General features: G+C 38.3%; 2 protein-coding genes across 4 annotated transcripts in view; one reads left to right on the plus strand and one right to left on the minus strand.

The window, feature by feature from the left end:
- LOC129739985 (acetylcholine receptor subunit alpha-like) overlaps positions 1 to 20,820 on the plus strand; it is a 706,505-nt gene that overhangs the window by 48,271 nt on the left and 637,414 nt on the right. The gene's annotated exons all lie outside the window — the stretch shown is intronic.
- Positions 17,179 to 18,709, minus strand: LOC129739986 (uncharacterized). 2 transcript variants are annotated; one of them, XM_055731565.1, is made up of 2 exons: positions 17,403 to 18,709; positions 17,179 to 17,340 (listed from the first exon to the last, which is right to left on the minus strand). In XM_055731565.1, the coding sequence occupies exon 1, from the start codon at positions 18,661 to 18,663 to the stop codon at positions 17,647 to 17,649; it is 1,017 nt and encodes a 338-aa protein (XP_055587540.1). In that variant the 5' UTR covers positions 18,664 to 18,709; the 3' UTR covers positions 17,179 to 17,340; positions 17,403 to 17,646. The 2 variants fall into 2 exon arrangements, with proteins under 2 accessions (XP_055587540.1, XP_055587539.1); XM_055731564.1 differs by having other exon boundaries at positions 17,179 to 17,346.

Consider the following 20,820-nt stretch of genomic DNA (forward strand, 5'->3'; position numbering starts at 1 on the left):
GGAGTCGGTAACCGCATGAGTAGTTGTTTGTTTCTGCTTAGAAAGAATGTTTTGGTTGCGCAGAAGGAGAAAGGAGACCTCACAAAGTGCGGTAACTGGCGAGGTATAATATTGATCTGTACAACCCTTAAAATACTTTGCGAAGTGATCCTGTACAGAATCCAGGAGAAAATTGACGCTACCCTTCGAGGGCAACAAGCTGGATTCCGATCCGGACGATCATGTGTGGACCACATCACAACGGCTCGCTTATTACTGCAACAAATCAACGAATTCCAGGAATCTCTTCTACTGGTGTCCGTTGATTACAAAAAAAGTTTTTTTGACTTTTCTGGTTGACGCTTTTCAGTACATTTGAAAAAAAAAATTATTTTTTTTTACGTTTCGGCCTACTGCTTTCAGCCATCCTCTGTAAACTATATTAAAGTACAAAAACTTAAATTAATACAAAAAATTCTTCACAATATTCAATCACAATATCACTGCACTTTTGCACTTACGATTTGTATTGCCGTGTGCTTCCTGAACTTGTCTTACTTAATTTAATTCAAATTTGAGCCGCTTCCTGCAGCTGGCGTCTTTTGTTCCCAGTGTCATCGTGATGTTGGTTGTTGTCGTCGTGTTCGGTGACGTCGTTTTTGAATCCGTCGTTTTAGTTGCGAATTGTGGCGTCACTCTCAGTTTTTGAATAATTGAGCTATATATTTTGGAAATTTCAATAAAATCCAATAGAATTCACATCACCTACCTCCATTAACAAATATTTAAAAAAAATGGAAGGGCTAATCTATTCAAAATCTGAATCCACATTATCACTTTTCTTGTTCGAAGCAATACGATCGGACCCAAGCTTCCAATTACACTAAGTAAATATCATATTGAACCGGCGAACTTTTGCCTTATGCCAATATTCAAATCTACTGTCGATGGTTTTGCAAAAATCCCTCAGAAACTATTCCAACCACCGACCGTTCATATTTACCGAAGACCTTTTATTAGATAGGAGGGGGACTGGATTAAGTAAGTGGCAACATTCCCCATCATCAGACAAACCAAACACTGAACTCTATTTTCATCCAACTACATATCTACTACCTACGACAACGTACGGACGCCCAAAAGCACACAACATTCGCTCGGCCACAGTTGTGTAATTATTTTTCGGGTTTGGATTACCCGGCGAGTCGAGGGAGCTATGTCGGAAAGTTAAAACTGCAATTACCAAATTTATTATTGGCCCATTCTAAAATCCATTTTGGAAACGCATTCAGCTTACGCTCTGCTGTGAATGTGTTTTTCTACGTGTGTAATCGGAGAAAAGTTATCATCGTGAGCTGAAATGCTTGCCATCCATGGCCACAGATAACATGTTTTCCATGGCGCAAGGACAAGATTTATTCGCAGCTGGTTCTGCGTGTGGAGAAATCGGAGCAGGAAGCACACAGGATCGTTTAAATGCGAAATGGTTTTGTTGTTTTCAGCATCGGTGTTTAATGAGTTGGACAAAATATCTTAATAAACTGAGTTCTGCAAAAATAAGCTTATTTAAACAGACGTATTTTACTTTTAAATAGGGTCGATAAATTGTGAAGAATGGATGTGGAATGATTGTTTATGCTGACATTTAAAATACAAAAAAAAATTAAAAAGATTGAATAGAGATTTTATTTACTTACTTAATGGTCCCGCGTCGATTTTCCGGCGCATAGAGCCGTGGTAAAAGACCTCCACTGTTGATTATCCGGAGCCAGCGTCTTCACTTGGTCCCAGTCAAGGTTCTCGTCGAAAGTTTGGATTTCGGCGGCTATGCTTGGCTGGCATGAGTTTCTGGGCCTGCCTCTCCTTCGATGTCCCTCTGCTGGATTCCATTCAAGCGCCTCTCTGCAAATCTCACTCTCATCTCTTCGCTGCGTGTGCCCAATCCATCTCCACTTGCGTTCCCGAATCTCGATTTCTAGCGCCCTTTGATGACACCGGCGATGTAGTTCCTCATTTGAAATCCAGTTTCCAGGCCACCAAGCGCGGATGATACTCCGCAGGCAGCGATTCACAAATACTTGCAGTTTTCGCATCGTCATCGCATATGTGCACCAAGCTTCGCACCCGTACAACAATGCGGATTTGACGTTTGAGTTGAAGATTCGAATTTTAGTGAGCGTGAGCGCCAGATAATTCAGAGGATAGCAAGCGTAAATCGGGCTTTTCTGATCCAGGTTTCGATGTCTATCTCGGTACCACCATCAGGAGTTATCTGACTATCAAGATACTGGACGCACTACCCTTTCTCAACTGAGGCGGCGAGAAATGACATAAAGTAATCGGATATCTTCATTGGCGGTGGCTCTTTCTCCCTCTTCGGCTAGAGAGTTTGTCTCGTCTACAAGCTCGTTTAACTGCCTTTTCCAGCTCCGCATAACGTAAGCGGGCGGCTGCTTTTGGCTGACCCGGTACATGCCTGTTCAATTCCGACTTTCGCCTTTCTCCGATCATTTGTTTATTTGTTTATTTGAATTAAAATCATCTGACATAGGTGTCTTAATGATCTACTTAATATTATTAGCACATTACATGATACTTTTCTTAATTTCTTAATTGGTCACTTAAATAAGATTCAATACGGCGTTTGAAAGTTGGAGTAGAAACATTGAAGTCGAAGACATTATAATATCGTAAAAAGCACATTTTTGCGGAACGAAGAGGGTCGTTGCTGCCATAGTTCGTGTTTCTGGGTTCCAGAGAGAGCCAGGTTCTATTACGCAAGGTTCTTTCTGGAGCATAAATATTACAGCGAGAAAGTAGCCAGGAGCAGTCAATTTCGTTACGAAGTATCTTAGCCACAAACAGCGATTGACCGATGGAACGACGATCCGACAGCGTATGAAGTCCAAGCAGGGCACAACGATGAGCGTATGGCGGTAAATTCAAAGGATTCTCCCAAGGTAGCTCACGAAGAGCGTAACGCACGAACCTACGTTGGATGGCTTCAAAACGCGCATTCCATGAAGCTTCAAAAGGCCACCATACTAGGTTCGCAGATTCCAAAATCGATCGCACCAGGCAGCAATACAGAGCTCGCAAGCACACTGGATCAGTAAATTCTTTGCTCAAACGTATAATAAATCCCAGCATTCGGTTTGCCTTTTCGAGTACCACAGAGTAATGACGCTTAAAAGTCATATGACTGTCCAACAAAACGCCAAGATCCTTTATCTCCTCAACACGTTGCAACTGCTCGCCCAGAATATCGTAATTATGCATGAAAAGATTTTTCCTACGCCCAAACGTGATAATACAGCACTTCGCAACGCTCAAAACAAGTAAGTTATTACGGCACCAATTCACGACTGCGTCCAAGAAGCGTTGCAATTCATAACAATCAGCTTGACTGTTTATGACTAAAAATATTTTCAGGCCGTCCGCGTACAGGAGAACTCCACATCCAATCAGCACCAAGTTGATGTCGTTACAAAAGAGCGTAAACCATAAAGGACCCAGATTGCTGCCTTGGGGTACCCCAGACTTCGGAATAAAGTCCGAGGATTCAGCAGAACCTATTTTTACAGCCTATCGCCGATCCGTTAGGTAGCTTCTGATCCACGCACACAATCGTTCTGAAAATCCCAATCTAACCAATTTTTTCAGTAGAATGTCATGGTTTACAGAATCAAATGCCGCCGAAATATCGGTATAAATCGCGTCAATTTGCTTGCCGCCATCCATGTTTGATATGCGTAAGGATGTAAAAAGTATCAGGTTTGAAGTTACCGAACGTTTAGGAAAAAATCCATGCTGGTTCTCAGAAATCCAGTTCCGGCAGGCCGAAAACATGACATCGTTGACAATCCTCTCAAATACCTTCGAACAGGCAGCTAGCGATGTGACACCTCGGTAGTTATCAACATCTTGTTTGTCACCTTTTTTGTGCACTGGGCTCATAAACGATTTTTTCCAGATGGTTGGAAACTTTTGCTGCTCTAAAGACTGATTAAAAATACGCGTAAGAGGTTCCACCGGTAAAGTGCGACACTTTTTCAATACACACGCCGGTATTCCATCCTGCCCGGCTGAAGTGGAGTTCTTCAAATTAATTATGGCCTCTAAAACCATTTCCACGCTAACGGTGAAAACATCCAGATCCAACACATCGATGGGTAATCGTGATAAGGCGGAGTTTAATTGCTCGGCAGTTGGCGATGCGTCTGAAAAAACACTGGCGAAGTGCGCCGCAAAAAGATGGCATTTTTCAGAAGGTGACATAGCAATACGGTTGTTTAATTGAAGTATAGCTGGAAGCCCGGACTCTTTCCGTTTCGAGTCCACAAATTTCCAGAACTTTTTTGGATTGCGACGAAGCTCACTCTGGGTACGATCCACATAACGGCGATAGCAAAGTCGATTGTATATCCGGTACCGATTAGTAGCAGCGTTCAATTTGATTTTCACGAATGGGCACCTGGAGTTACTAAACTTCCGTAGCAATTTCGAACGCGTCTGTTTCAACCGCTTCAGGTGAGAATCAGACCAAGGGGGTCGAAGAGGAGGTCGCACCAGGGGTACGGACTCATCGAAAACGCCATCCAAAATTGCGCCAAATGTACTAACAGCCACATCTACGTCAGTACAACTTTGTATGTCCGACCAGTCAACTTCAGACAGAACACGGTTCATGCTGTCAAAATCCGCACGGTTAAAGTCACGAGCTGACACATCGAAATCCTCGACAAAAACGATAGGACTTGGAAATGAAATTTCAAATTCCAACGGAGGGTGGTACACGTCTTTAGAGACAACGACGTCGTTGGCCTCGATTATGGGGCTGATCAAAATAGATTCATCCGAGAAAACCAAATCGAGCGTCCGATTTTGAAAATTTCGTATCCCATTTCGTTGACTCATTCCATTCAATGTCGTTCCATCCAAGAGTGAAGCACTAGCTGTATTTATCACTGAAGCAGAATCTAACACCATGCTGTTGCTCTGGCCGGGAATCCAGAATAATTGCGGTTGGTTAAAGTCACCAAGAAAAATAACGTTGCATGCAGTATGTTGCAGCCTAGCAGCTGATAACGCCTCAACATGCAAATCTACGATTGAACAATCGTGACTTTTTTCCGGTGGCACATATGCCGTTCCGATCAAGAATGAGCTGTTTTCATAAGACACTTTTACCACAAGGTTTCGATGCAATCGATATTAGGAAAAGTAACCATTGATGCACTGAGCTTGTTTGATACCGCTATAAGAACACCACCACCCCTGCTACGGCGGCTATTGGCACTACTCCTGTCGCAACGAAATACGTTATAATCAGAGCAAAATACCTGAAGAATCGAGCCAGGTTTCGGTGAATGAGTAGATATCGTAGCCGAGTTCTGATGTAGCAACAAAGCACTCAGAGGTTTTTGATTTCAGACCACGCACGTTTTGATAGTACAGGCGCAGCGCATCAGATGAATTATATGCGCCAATTTTAGGACGAGATGTCATGCGATGATCATCGGGACGGGAGCTGCAAATTGAGAGGCAGTCACTGAACGCAGCGGGAGAAGAACAATTGGGAGGTGTGTACTTGCCTGCGGATGCAGGCTGGAGAACCCCGTCGCCGCAATCGATCTCAGGGCCGGGACGACTGCTGACGATGGCTGGAATCAGCGCGACTGAGTCGATGGGTTCAGGGGACTCCAAAATGCCTGATTCGTTGCGTCCCGGTGTAGTCAACCCAGTAGAGATTATGATGTTTTGCGCTTCGTTTGTAGCGGACATCAAGAAGGCTCCTTCTCCATTTTCGGCTGATGCAGATGTGGTCTATTTGATTCTCTGTTCGACCATCTCGGGATTGTGACCTCATGTGCTGGTCGATGGGGGAAGAGCGATCCACCGATCACCATGTTGTTGTTGCCACAAAATTCTACAAACAGCTCTCCGTTTTCGCTCATCTGTCCTAGGCCATGGCGCCCCATGATGCGCTCAAGGTCCTGATTTGGCTTCGATATTTGCGTTGAAGTCGCCCAAATGGATTTGAATGTCACCTTTCGGAATTTTCTCAATCACGCTGTTCAGTCGACAGTAAAACTGCTCTTTCTCCTGCAAATCGGCAACTTCCGTTGGCGCATAACACTGGACCATTGTAAGGTTTCTAACCCGTGTTCTAAATCTAGCTACGATTATTCTTTCGTTTATCGATCCCATCTTATAAGGGCCGCATGGACCTGCGGGCTTAACAGGAAACCAACTCCTCGTTCCCCAGTAGCATGTTCTCCTCGTATGCCAGAGTAAAGCAGGACTTGCCCGGACTGTGTCTTGTGTTCTCCAAGTGTTACAAAAACATCCGATTTTCACCCTACTAAGAAAAAGGGGTAAGCTGCAACAAACTCTGTAATTAATGAAAAATCAAATGAAAACGTATGATAATTTAAAGTTTTTGATACATTTGTGATGTTATAGCTTAGCTTAGCTTAGCTTAGCTTGATTAACTACTCACATCCACCTTGAACCGTAAAACTCGAAATGCATGGTTTTTTGATACATTTGTGATGTTATAACGCATAAACCACCAATTGCAGTAATTTTTGGTATTATTCGAATTAAATTTATCAATTTTTCTGTCAAAAATGTTTTCAAGAAAAAAGTGTTAATCTGCAGCATACATTTAGGGGTAAAAAATACTACAAAATATTCTATTATATTAAATCGCGTAAATAAAACTTAGGATGGATGAAATTTTAATGATAACAAACGCATAATGCAAAACAATCATATCCCAGCATATGGAAACGCGGTTTATTAGATTTATATCTGATTTGTATTTTGTCGCATTTTGCCCCAGCCAGCTAACTGAACTATAAAAGTATTTATTTAAAAAAATTTGGTAATTGTCTGACAAGTAGTTATACACCAACAGAGTTGGTTTTGGAAAATGAAAGCAATATAAAGTTTGTAGGTGATATCATTAAGCCAATCCGTCATACGAGGTAAAGTTTTTTACAGCATCGAAAAATGTAAAAAATTTTACATTTATCACGATTTTTTTAATTTTTTTATGAGAACCAAAAACTTTAATAAACTCTTTCACGATGTTAAAAACTAAGTCATCATCTTTATTACAGTACTAGCTGATTTTACCCGGCTATGCTCGGGTTCACATAAAACATAAATCAAAATGAGTCGTTTTACTTTTAGAATTTTTATATTAAACTATGTCATTATAAGCAATTTTGCGCATCTTTGGCCATTGTTCAGTTTTTTATTGGGATTATTCACTGTGTTTATCGTTTTCGTTTTATAGAAAAACTTAAAGGTATGAGCTTTAAATTAACAGACATACCAAATAATTTCCCTTGAAAGCTTATTCATCACGATAAACTTTTTTTTCATCCACCATTTTTTAGGAAGTTTGAAAAGATTTGGACTTTTATTTGTTATCTTCAAATGATCAAATTGTTTTGATATCTTTCCCATCCTGCCTCAAATAAAAATCTCTTTTGGATATCATTCCACTTTTCAAGACGGATGATCTCCCTGTACAATGATATATAAGACCTTTATCTACTTTGAAATTTCTAAACAAACATCTGAATCTGTAAACCATGTTGAAGACTCACATTGCATGTTTTAAACTATTTGTGTACTTTTTTCGCTTTTTAATTTCACACTGTTTTATGAGTACTTGGTTTTAAATGTGAAAGTTCCACATTTAGTTTTTTGAAGTTTTTGAAAACAAACCACCTCTGAACCGAAGTAACCATTCTAATTTTATATGTGAGTTACATTTCAATGTTCCTATTCTTGGACATTCATCCCATTAATGCTTGTGAAGTGTGATCAATTTTAAAGTTCATTTGTTTAAATTCGCTGTACTAAACGGTTCTACTATAAGTTTAATCTAAATTGGATGGTAGAATTGAACAAATTGACTCAAAAGTTATAAATTGGCCAAAGGATTAGAATTGCATAAAACTGAAAACCTCAGATTTAATTAATTGAAAGTTTCATGTAATGGATTTGTTTCCAAAAGTTTTTCCAGATAATACACGGTCAATTTTCTAATCCCCCGTTAAAATTCCCCGACGGCTATTAAGGCGTTGAAATCGAGGCCTTCAACTTATAACTCTGAATCTTATTATTTTTTTCTTTCTCTTCGAGAGATTCTAAAAATTCGACAATAGTTGGTTCATAAAAGCTGGAATTTATGAAAATCGGTTCATTCAGCTGAAGAAGTCAATTCACTGTTCACTGTTCAGTTCACTGTATATTTGTATTGCACTTTGAAAATCACTACAATTCTGTTCATTATATTTCTAACAGGCTAGTTGTATTTTTCAATCCAAAATGTAGGCTCAGTATTGCAGTATCTCCTACCAGTACCACGTGCTTAGAACAGAAGAAGGAATAAAAATACCCGCCAAAATTCCCCCTTTCAAATTTTCAATGATCAGCAAGCTTTGATTTGCTTTCCAGTATACGTGAACTTGGAATGGTCGTTGCCCGTTGCTAATGCTCGGCCCATAATGATGGTGAAAAAAAACCCCGCCAAAGGAAAAAAATCGGTTTGCCAAAATGGGTGCCATGACTTTTGGTACGTGGGAAAAAAATCGAATGTTGTATGGGAGGGTCCCTTTTCTTAGGTGGGAGGGGCTCAGAACTATTACTAAAACCTTACCCTGGTTCAAACACATCACTGTACCAAATTTCAGGCTGATCGGTTCAGCGGTGTGGATTTGTATAAGGTGCATACAAACAAACAAACATATATAGTCCAACTCATCTTTATATATTAGAAGAAGAAGATATTGAAATAAAAATTGAATGAGTGTTGTGGTATACAAATGTTGCATCTAACCTTGCTTTTGCATGATGTCCCGATTGACGGTATTTTTTCGGGCCGATAAACCTGCGGCGTCAAATTGTTTGAGATTTTAGGTCCAAATTTTTCCACTGTGCAATCCTTTTCAATATTGAAGTGAGCTTTGAATTACTGAGGTTATCCTTTATAGTAACCGTTTCTATCAAACTTAAAATCCTCAAAAAATAGCGTTGGTCGGTTTTTTTTTTATTTTGTTGGTTTTTTATCTTTTAAATCAAAATTAATATATTCGATAGCGTTTGCATGCCAGCTTAAATCTATTCGCAAAATGAGTTTATTTGTTGCAGAAATTGGGAAGAATGAGGATACTTGATCCCTGGGGATACTTGATTCCTTAGCTATATCCCGAAACTGGAATGATTTACAAGGATCAAATGTTTTAGGAAAATGTGCTAAATGGAGTAAAACAACTATGCTTCAAGCTCAAAATATTTTAACAATATAATTTTTTGACTTATTGAACTTTATTTTAAAAATTTCACAAAAGGCGACTTGAAGATTTTTTTTTATCACTTCAAATCGTTATTGTTGATATGAACATCATAATACCATATTTTCAAAACAATGGTAAACACTTAACATTTTTCAGAGTTCAGAAAGGTTTTTCTTTTCTTCTTAATTGATCGTGATCATTGCTGATTACAAGATTCCGAATATTTATCCTATAGCTAATATTTATACAATGATTGTCTGGCGAAAAGGGATAAGAAAGTTGAGTTTCTCTTAAATTCAGAAAATAGCGCCTTCAAGTATGCAGCGACATTTTGGTTGAGACATAGTTTTGGAATTTACTTCTTGTGACAGTTATAAATTGTGAAATTAGAAAAAAACATGAACAAAATAGTCAATTGACATTCTTTTTTGAAATTATTTGAAATTATTTATGATAGTATATCTGATTTTACCCAAGGACTAGCGCCCCCGAAATGAAAGATCAAGTCTCCTTCAATAAGGGATCAAGTCTCCCTTAACTTAAAAAATATCGCAATTTTTTTACTTCCACGTAAATGCTTCCAGTTTATCTACGGGTTCATGTATCGTTCCAACTTTTGGAGCATACAAACTTGAGAATACACGCTGTCAGAAAATGCAAAAGACAACGAGTTACTAAACTTTTCCAAAAAGATATGATAAAAATAAGAAAAGGGGATCAAGTATCCCCATTCTCCCCTACAGATATGGCCGAAACAAAACCCGCAAATACCGTATGGTCGGTTTCAAGATCACGAAATTGTTGAGTACAATGGAATTCCCTCGTAGCTCATTCAACTTTTCAATTCAATTGACGAGAAAATCAAATACAAAAAATTATGCTCACTTCCCCACACCTAGGATCATCAATATGAGATTGATAGCGTCAAATAGCATAAAACCAGCATCTATTTGGCATTGATCCTGCAAAAGGCAACCCGAAACCACTTAACCTGATTTGAATTTCGTGTCCACAGAAAATAAACCCATAGATCAAACTCTAAGCAGGAAACACCTTAAAATTGTTTGTTTTGTTTCCCTGGAAAGGTTAATCCCATCAGCAGAAGACGGACAGTGATGCCGTTCCTCAGCTTCTGGAAGGCGCCCAAATTCCATATCTTTGCGAAATAATAAAAACGACAGAAAAAATAATCCCCAAGGGTGCCACAACACTGCTGAGGAAAATCCAAATGGCACAAAATAAAGTCATATTTAATTTGCAAAAGGACAAACGAGACGAAATCCTAGGATATATCTCGCCGTTTGCTGGCTGTGGGAATAAGAAAAAAAAAAGAACGGCGAGGCATTTTCTTTTTTCGTTTAGCTCCGGCTCAGAGTAAAGAGTTTGTGTTTAAGCATCAGTATTCCAAATTGGGTTGAGCCCAAAAATAGCGCACGTATTCTCTTGTTGGTAGAAGGCAAACAAACGGAACGGCATCCGGTAGTGGATCTTGGCAGAGGACAGTAGCCGGGCTAAAAAAAAGTAGGCAAATAATCAATTGGTTATCTCCGTCGTCGTTCGTCTCCGTCGTTCGAAATGGGCGCACTTAAATCAATTTCAGCCGATTCGGACATCTTCGAGAGATCCAATTTGACTGACCTTGTCGTTTGTTCGTTCGTTTGGGCTGCCTTCAGGATCCAAGGGGACTCGAGAATGTGCCCCTCGAGAAGTACGACTTTGATGGAAACACGTCTTCTGGGAAAGAGGCACGTTTCCTTCTAGCTTTGACAATCCGTAGAATTTCCACCCTGGAGGCAGGCTGGACTGGCCACGTAATTCAACTGTTCGTGTTTGAATCCACTACTGTTTGTCGAATGAGAAATAAGGCAAATCGAACCGTGTGAAAAAAAAAAATACAAAACTCAATTTCAAATTTATTCTAAGGTTAAAAAAATACAATTCCTACAACTTTTATTTAGATGCTTAACATTGTTCAAAAGATGGGCTGTAACTATTAAATTATCATTTCTTTAAAACAATTGCGAATCACTGTTAAGGTTAAGATATGTTTTCATGCAGCTTCTCAAATCGTGTTTGAATGAAACTTCGGATTGGGTATGAATGTTTCCACTTGTCGCGATAGGTGACTAAATAGAGTCCTATGCATTCTACTAAGCATTTTCGGCTCTGATTGATGTTGGAGTGTTTCACGTCCTATACTGCTGCTGGAATACGATGCACTTAGTCGAGATAAACTGAAAGTATGCCAGTCGGCCATCAAAAAAATACTCGGTGAAATGAGAGACTCAGCGTGGCTTTCGAACAACGTTAGAAACGTGAATAATTTGAATATAAATTCACATTCGCGTTATTTTTGAAAAAAAAGTCTGAATTTGTTGTTGATGTTTCAAAAGCATAACTTGATCAAAAGACGGAAAGGTTATACAATTGTTTAAAAGATACACACATCTCTTGAAAGCATCAACAACGTCCCAACGAAATTAGGAGCGATTGTAATCGCCACCAATTGTAGGCAATAAAACGAGACTCCTTCTTTGCTCACCATTTCAGTTACTACTGTCATTGTAGCGCTACCTTGCAATAAGGAATTCAAAATAATTGGGAACAACAGGCAAAGCATTCGTCCGTGTTAAAATTGATCATTTTAAATCTCTTTTGTAGGTTTGATTTAATTTGAAGATATCAGTACATCTTAAATGGGCTTGTGATACATAAAATCTTAGAAATTCGTAACGATGAATCTTGTTAATTCAAACTAAATAAAGCATTTGATTCGCTCTTCGCCTACAGTTATGCAATCAAACATGGAGAGACATCTATCAAGCAAGTAATAGAAAAAAAAACGACATCGACAGGACCCAGTGCGAGGAATAATATGTTGCTTGCCTGTTCGAAAACCATTACAACCACCTTTGACCAAATGGCCGAAGCTGCAACTCGGCTCGAGTGGCCTTTCTTGTACATTGTAGGTGCCTAAGTAGCCAAAACCAACGAACTCGAACAACGAGAGAAGTGCTTCAAATTGGTTGCAAGCTTCAACCAAACCAACTAGCGGAAAATGATTATTGCATCACTACCACGAGTTAGCCAACGAGCCAGCTAAAGACATACAAAATTAAGCAACAATAATGTTAGGAAGTTTAGATGGGTTAGCAGCATCCATGGGATGGTAAAACTCTTCTATTGAAAATTTACAAAGAATTAAGAATTGTACCACGCGCTTTAGCATCCATAAGGTTCGCTAATAAAATTGAGTAACCATAAGAGTGGAGCGGATACTTCGGATCTTGGTCTAAAAAACTAGACGATCCATTCCAACGTTCCGAAACATCATTTGGGAGATTTTTTTCAATAATTTTTGGAATAACTTACAGGTGTTAAAATTTTACCAAACAAAATATAGGGGATAATTAGGATACTTGATCCCCGGGGATACTTGATTCCTTCGCCGTATCTCGAAACCGAAATGTCTTACAAATATCAAATGTTCTAGAAAGATGTGCCAAATAGAACAAAACATAAATACTGTTATCTGAACAAATTTAAAAAAAATATTTTTCGAGCTATTGCACTTTGTTAGAAAAATTTAACAAAATGTGATTTGAAGATCATTTATTTATCATTTAAAATATTTCCCACAAGAAAAATTATAATAATAATACTTATTCCAATATGTCAGTCGTTAGAATATAATATGAATGCCATAATGCCATATTTTCAAAGCAATTGAAAACTTTCATTTTTTTTTTAAGTTTTCCAAAAATTTTATTATGGGTTTATTGGTCTCTAGAGTCCAAAAAATATATTTTTCTTCTTAATGAATCGTGAAAATTCGCTATCACGAAATGACTATTATCTGTCCAATAACTAAAGTTTATCAAGTAATCAACTGTTAAAAAGTTTTTTTTTTGGAATTTTCATCCGTTTGGATAATTCATTCCTATTACTGTTAAAAAGGATTCAAAATACTGTATTTACCTTAAAAATAGAAAATTGCGCCTTCGCGTATGCAATAAACTTAGGGTAGTAGAAAAACTTTTAGAATTCTCTTTGTCTGTTATTTACAAACTGTGAAATGAGAACTTATAGGAAAAAATAGGCAACGGATCTTTTATCTTTGGATTTTGCAAGATTTTTGCCTAGAATCCGAGTGAATTAAAGATCAAGTCTCCTGTAACTTAAAAAAATATCACAATTTTGAATGACTCACGAAAATTCCTCTTGTTTATCTCAGCTTGGAGTTACATGCTGTCAGAAAATGCAAAAAACGGCGAATTGCTGAATTTTCCAAAAATGAATGATGAAAATAAGAAAATGGGATTAAGAATCCCCATTCTCCCCTACATATATCACAGTGCTTTGTACAAGTTGACATTTTACCACTGATAAACTGATATTACACTGCACCACATTTCCATCAACCAAAGGTTCGTGTCTTAACTTTTTAGTAAGTGATTAATACATTGGAAGTGATGGCGCTAGCATTCAAACATTACTCCACGTGTTCTAATAAAACGTAGAAAAATATATAGAAATTTCATTATCTACCAAGCACTTTTAGCCTGCTTCAATTTTTCTGCGTGCAAAAGTAGGTATAAGTTGCTATGGTGTTCAATTTGTGATATGTTTTCCTCCCAGTGAAAAAAGGTCCCGATGGTTGAAATGTACTAGATTCACTGAGCTTTGGAATTTGAGGAACAAAATTCGAAACGTGCCTATTAGACTGCCTCAAATTTGTATGGGAAATTCAAAACCTGTGAAATGTCATACGCTGCAGGCTCAAATTGATCCTGGGCCAAGTACAAGATCTCATGCCAAATTTGGGCCAGATCGGACCACGGGAAGGGGTCGCTCAAAGAGCCTGAAGTTTGTATGGGATTTTGAGACATTTTGTTCGAGAGGAACATGAAAAACTAGTTTTTCGTCATTAACTTTTGTCTCCTTCGACCGATTTCTTTCAAAAACGGGTTTTCTTAAAGCCTAAACTATGACAAATATCTCATCAGAAGGTTGCATTTCAATTAAAGCTAAGATAAAAAAGTTATTAAGCTTCAAAAATTGGCTAACTTTTTTAAGGGTGATATTCATTACTGTTTTAAGGAGGCGACTAAATGTCCGACCAGAACACTCAATGTGAAATACATGCCGTTTCGTCTAATAATGATCGATTTTAACCATTGTTGTTGTACTCGATTGCAATTTATGATGTTTTTCAAATATTTGAGATTGGATAATATTCACTTGATAGTTCGGAAAGAAGGGGGGAAGGGCGGAAAAATGCTTGACAATTTAAAAGAAAAATTGCATAACAACAGGGGCTTAGGAACATGACTGGACGATTTGTGATGCCAATAAAAAAAACTAGTTTTTCATCAATAACTTTGGTTTCCGTCGGCCGATTTCTTTCAAAAACAATTTTTCTAAAAGCCTAAACTATGATAAATTCTTCATCCAAGGACTGCATTTCGATAAGAGTTAAGATAAAAAAAGTTATTAGGCTTCAAAAATGGGCTAACTTTTTTACGGTGGTATTCATTACTGTTAATGAGGCGTATGAAAATCAATTCTTCATTTTAAAAAAAAACTATTCCAATTAATAGGATAGCAAAATTTAAAAATAATTTGTTACTGAGTTTATTTGGTGAAATAAACTACCTTATGTCGATATTGAAAAACAACCAACAAAATCATCGTGAGGCGCAAATCAACAAACTCTACCTGTTTCTCAAACATCACAACCAGAGCAGCAGAATCCATCTACTTGAACCTAAACCGCTCGTAATGTCAAAAAGAAGCATTTCCGTATCACCTCATTCCCGTACGCAGTCTTTAAGAAGTCACACCGTCTCAGGAAAGAGCACCGAGTCGTTTAACACAAAGTGTAGCAAACCGGAATAAAACTCTGCATGACCATCTGCATGCTGCATGCGAGTAAAAGAAGGCGACCACGAGGAGGTACAAGATTACCACTACGAATGCCAGTTTCCTAGCAACAGGACAGCTAGAATTTTAATAGAGACGGACGACTATCCTGCGACCCAAATTAATCCGTTCACGGAGCAATCAGCTTCATAGAAAGCATTGATACCTGGAAATCGCCTAGCTTTATGCATGCCCTATCGGAAGAACGGCAACATAACAAACCTCATCGCAAACTACACACCAGCCTCAAATTGCGTCTGATGCACAAACACAAAAGGCTCTCAAACGAGGGCCTTTAATATAGATGCCGAATCGACGCACACAGGCGCACCGCATGATCTAGTTCTGCGCAGCGTTACCACATATACAGATTTTTCAGTGAACATACAGATTTTTTGAAATTTTCAAACCGAGAATCTGTATATCTCGCGTGAGCTTTCATTACGTCGAATGAAACAAAATTTGAAAAACTGAGATATTCACTAAAAAAGCTTCATTATAACATTATCTATCTATGTGATTGATAAAACAATCAATTTAAACCCTTTTAATATATAAAATTTAAGACTTTCAAAATGACGAATGAAACAAAACGTTGATTGCCAATTTCAATGTTGCTTACGTCCCTTCTTCCAAACGGCGAATGTGCAGAGGAAGAAAAACCTAGCACATTCGCTATGGATTCCATGAGCAAACAAGTGTATACAGGTAGAGATTATCAGAATATCAACCTGGCAAAAAATATTATTTCAGATTCTTGTTTTCAAGCGTTCTTAAATCGATACTCCAGCAGGCTTTCGAACGCTGTAAAATAATGCAGCAAGGAAAAGAAACCGAACAGCAGCAGTAGCAGCAAACCTTATAATTAACAACAGACGGCTGATCGGCAGCAGCCTGCTGCTGTTAGTCACCCAATCACCCCGATTCACACTTTTATTACGCATTCACTAATACATTTCCCGCTACACTCGACAACCCAGTTAACATTCACTATGCCGAGAAAATTGAAAATTTACCGGTAATTGCCTCAGAAACATTTGGGCGTAAGTGCAAGTTGAACGAATCAAAGGACGAATAAGACAAATTTCCCCTCCAGCTGATCGGCAACAGAAAGCTGATCAGCAGCAGCGAGCTGGTTTGACCGATGGTGCACCCGATGGCCGATTCACACATTTCATTATGCATTTATTTACTCACCAATTTACCGCTACACTAGATATTTCACTTATTAAACAGCCACTACGCCGAGAAAATTGAAAATTTCCCATAGTATTTGCATCAGAAACATTTGGGCGTAAGTGCAAGTTGAACGAATCAAAGGACGACAGAAAAGAGACGAATGAAACAAATTTCCCCTCCAAACGACGCATGTATTCAGACGTATGAACGATTTATGTTTGAATATGTCGTATGTTCCTACATGATTAAAAAATAGCTCTAAAATTGCAAAAAATTAAATTCATAATGTGGAATATCTGACACAATTAGTTTCCATGAATATTGCGTATTTTTTGAAGGATTATCGGTGAAGGAATAAAAATAGGATTTGAAAAACACTCTTCAAATTTCAGAAGCGTTTTTCTCGGTTCGGTGTTTCTGTTTCATTCGACGTAATGAAAGCTCACGCGAGATATACAGATTACAGATAATTGGAAATTTATGCAGATTTTATACAGATTTTCAGCAAATGAAAAAAATTCTATGATATTTTGATAATGCTTGGAGTTAATCGAGAATAATCTCCTTTGATGATCCAACGTTCAAGCTGTTGCGGGCGAAAGTGAAATGAAAAACGCTCGGTCTTGACAGCAGTAAGACAGCTTCAAGCTGTAAATATATTTGGCTTTTAGAACTGTTATAAATTTAATGTTAATAAATTGATAGGAACTTACAAATTCAGTGCGCAAATTAACTTTTCACGCCCGAACAACTTCTATGTTGTGTGTTTGTTGTGTGTGTTTGTTTGCTGTAACTACATGTAATTAGGTTTTATAATAATTTAGTATTAAGTTTTAAACCAACTCATACCTAGTATAACTAATTCCGTTGTTATGTAGCAAACAATTTAGTATTTTAAATAGTGGATGATTGATCTAAAACTGGACGGTTCGTAGTTATTGTCCTGCAACTAAGTTAGGTTAGGTTAGCTAGGAATTGTGTTTTGTCTTAGTAGTAAATTTGTACCTGAGCTTGTCCGTTTCAACAGAACTTCGCCGTACTAACAAACCGTACTATTAGTTTTAAGATCTTCGCAATTGTGTCACAAGAAACTTAGTATTTAAATTGAAATTACTGCAATTTCGCACTCGTAATGCTCGACGACAGGTCCGTTCCGAATGACGTGGAGAAAAGAGACGGAGAAATACGCCTAGTCGGATTAGCTGTCAGATGACTCGCCACTGAACTGCATTTCTCCGCGACGCCTTACTTATCCAGTGTTGCCGTTCTTAACATCCTCCCCCTCGTGACGCTGACCATTGCCAGCATCTGGCTCAGAGTCACCAGTTTGCTCAACATTCAACACCGCTAATTTACTGACCGATTGCCTTGATAACCCTTTGTTTGTTTGCACTATTGCATGCCGAACTCTCCCGTCTGTCCCGGGGAAGACTTCCAGAACCCGACCTCGCACCCACCCATTTCTTTTAGATTCGTTCACGATCACAACTAGATTCCCCACACCAATCTCTTGGACTTCGTTGAACCACTTTGTACGACGAGCCAAGGTGGGTAAATACTCCCGGACCCAACGACGCCAGAACATGTCCAACTGTGATTCTATTTGGTTCCAGGTGTTCTTCAGAGCAACAGCTTCATCCACAAATTGCTTGCTCGGTTGTTTTACGCCGTTGGAGCTGCCAAGCAAGAAATGGTTCGGTGTCAGTGATTCAGCTTCCTCGCTATCCAGTGGTAGGTACGTCAAAGGACGCGAGTTGACAACACCTTCAGCTTCCACCACGAACGTATTCAGGGCTTCGTCGTCGAGCTTCCGTCCTACGCACAAGCTTTTTTCCATGGCCGTTTTAACTGAGCGTACCATACGCTCCCAGCTTCCACCCATGTGCGGCGTTCCTGGAGGTATGAAAATCCACTTGGTGTGAGTGTTAGTAAAGGTTGCTGCCAAATCTTCCTGAAACTGGCCTATTTGTTGTTGAAGGATGTTGTCAGCCCCACGGAAATTGGTTCCGTTGTCCGAATGGATTTCCAGTGGTGCGCCTCGGCGAACAACAAAGCGCCGGATGCTCATAATGCAGGATTCTGTTGTGAGGCTGTGAACTACTTCGACGTGGACGGCTCTGATCGTTAAGCAGGTAAATAGAGCCACCCATCGTTTCACCGAGCTCCTTCCTCTCTTTACCAAGATCGGACCAAACAAATCTAGGCCAACGTAGCTGAATGGTCGTACGAATGAGGCTAAACGAGCCTCGGGCAGTGGGCCCATCATTGGTACCTGGGGTTTGCATTTGTATACCTTACAGTTCTGGCATTGACGAATAATTTTCTTAACTGTAGTTCTTATTTTCGATATGTGGAAGGATTGGCGAAGTTCGTTAACCACAGTTTCGAAATTGGCATGTAGAAATTTTCGATGATAGAAGTCGATGATCAGTTCCGTGATTCTGTGAGACGGAGGAAGAATAACTGGATATCGGACTGTCATTGCGACGTTTCTGGCTGCTCCAACTCGGCTATCTACTCTGAGAACGGAATTTTCATCTAAGAAGGAGTTTATATGGTGAAGTTGACTGTCCCAAGTAACAATTTAAGTTTTATTCCAACCTTAACAGTTCGCTTAAGACTATTTCCTAAAGCTACTTTATAAGCCAAAGCGCATTCTACGCATTAGCACAACTACTTTAAAGCTAACATATGGCCAAAAGGGCCCATTTTGTTAACGTTTTTAAAGCTAATTCTATACGCTATAATAAAACATCCAACAGAATAGTTTTATTCGACCTTATAGACATAGCTTTAAGAAACCTTTCAGAGCCCTCTTCAGACTATCCACAGCTCTTTTAAAACTACGTCGTGGAATCTGATAGGAATTTTACTGTGGGATCTGTGAAATCTGATAGGAATTTTACTGTGGCAGCTGTGGAATCTAATAGAAATTTTACTGTGGGAGCTTTCTGTTCCGTTTTTTCTCGTTTTATCACTTACTCTCCCAAGCATTTGATGATAGGTAAAGATTCCATTTAAAATATTTTAAAAATATTCTCATTCTCATTTTCAATATATCTAAGCAAGAAACTTCCTGCAACCTCAGATATCTGGTGAAGTATATACGAAATAGCATCAAAACTTAAGCGCGCCTCAAAGAAAATCAAGGTTGACCATATTTTAAGCATTATTTAAATAAAAAAATTATAATTAAAGGAAAAATAAATTGGCTCAAAAGATGCAACTTTTGTTTTGCGTTGAAATTCATCGCCTATACAACAAATAGTACCGCCAACATTGTCAAATTTGATGAAAATGTCTAGTTTTTAGTATTAAAGTATTATTTCCAGCAACATGGCGTCAGTAATTTCGATTCAATTTCACAATCAACATGGTGTACAGTAAATTAATATTGAAAATCTTAAAGCAGTTGTAAAACAGTGTTAAAATGGTTTTATGCCGGTTAGAAAAATGTGGTAATAAAACTATTTCAATAAACAGTTTTTAAATGGTTTTAAGAGACCTTGAATCACAGCTTCGTTTGACGTTTCTCTTAATGGAATACACGCTCATGATGGATTTATCCATTTTTGAGAAAAAGAAGTTTTTCGCAATAAATGAGAACATTTCGATTTGTAGCTTGGAAAAAGGCATTCTTGCAACTTTTTGTTTTGTTTCCTTTTAACTATGAATAGAGGATGGTCAATTATCTTTTAACAACAAGTAGCTATCAAATAATCTCAAACTGTTTTGGAATAGAACATTTTCTGTCATCAAAAACCTGGCCTCAAAGCTAAATAATAACCCGCATAAATAAAGATTATAATCAAATGATTTTTGAAGCGTAATAAAACGTTTAGCAAACGATTATTGAAATTGTAAAAACATTGCTTGAATCGTGAATTCCGAAATGATTGAATTTTGAATGTGTAGTTAGGTTATGTAAAACAGTTAAAAACTGTTAAAACAGTTGTATGGGAAAACAATTGGAAGCGATAAAACGATTCTTTAAAACGTCCTTCGGATGTTTTGCTTACTATTACCAGAACTGCATTACGCTTTAAATAAATCGTTATTTTCAATGATCGGCCAATGCTAGTGGTCTTCATTCAGAATATATCATCTGAAATTTGTTGAGGCTGATTTAGAATGAGCATTTTCGCTTGTGATGAAACTCAATTTCTCCGTCTTTGCTGAGTAGAAACCGGTTTCTGCAGTCTTCTAGAAATTTGGACGGTTGATCTGAAAATAATTTTGTAAGTTCTGGATTGGATGACGTAAATAAAGATCAACTTCGCATTGAGAGACAGAGATGGATAAATAAAACGTGTAGTTTAATAGGCATACTTGTAAATGAATTTTCTAGTACAGTTATTCTTATCGAATCAGAAGAACAGTTTATTCACAGTAGGCTTTTATTCGAATTGAGCGAATAATTATG

Source organism: Uranotaenia lowii, chromosome 1 (genome assembly GCF_029784155.1).
Source record: "Uranotaenia lowii strain MFRU-FL chromosome 1, ASM2978415v1, whole genome shotgun sequence".
Lineage (NCBI taxonomy): Eukaryota > Metazoa > Arthropoda > Insecta > Diptera > Culicidae > Uranotaenia > Uranotaenia lowii.

What these genes read in the sequence shown, in the direction of transcription:
- LOC129739986 (XM_055731565.1), bottom strand. Translation starts at nt 18,663, where the DNA reads ATGATGGGCCCACTGCCCGAGGCTCGTTTAGCCTCATTCGTACGACCA.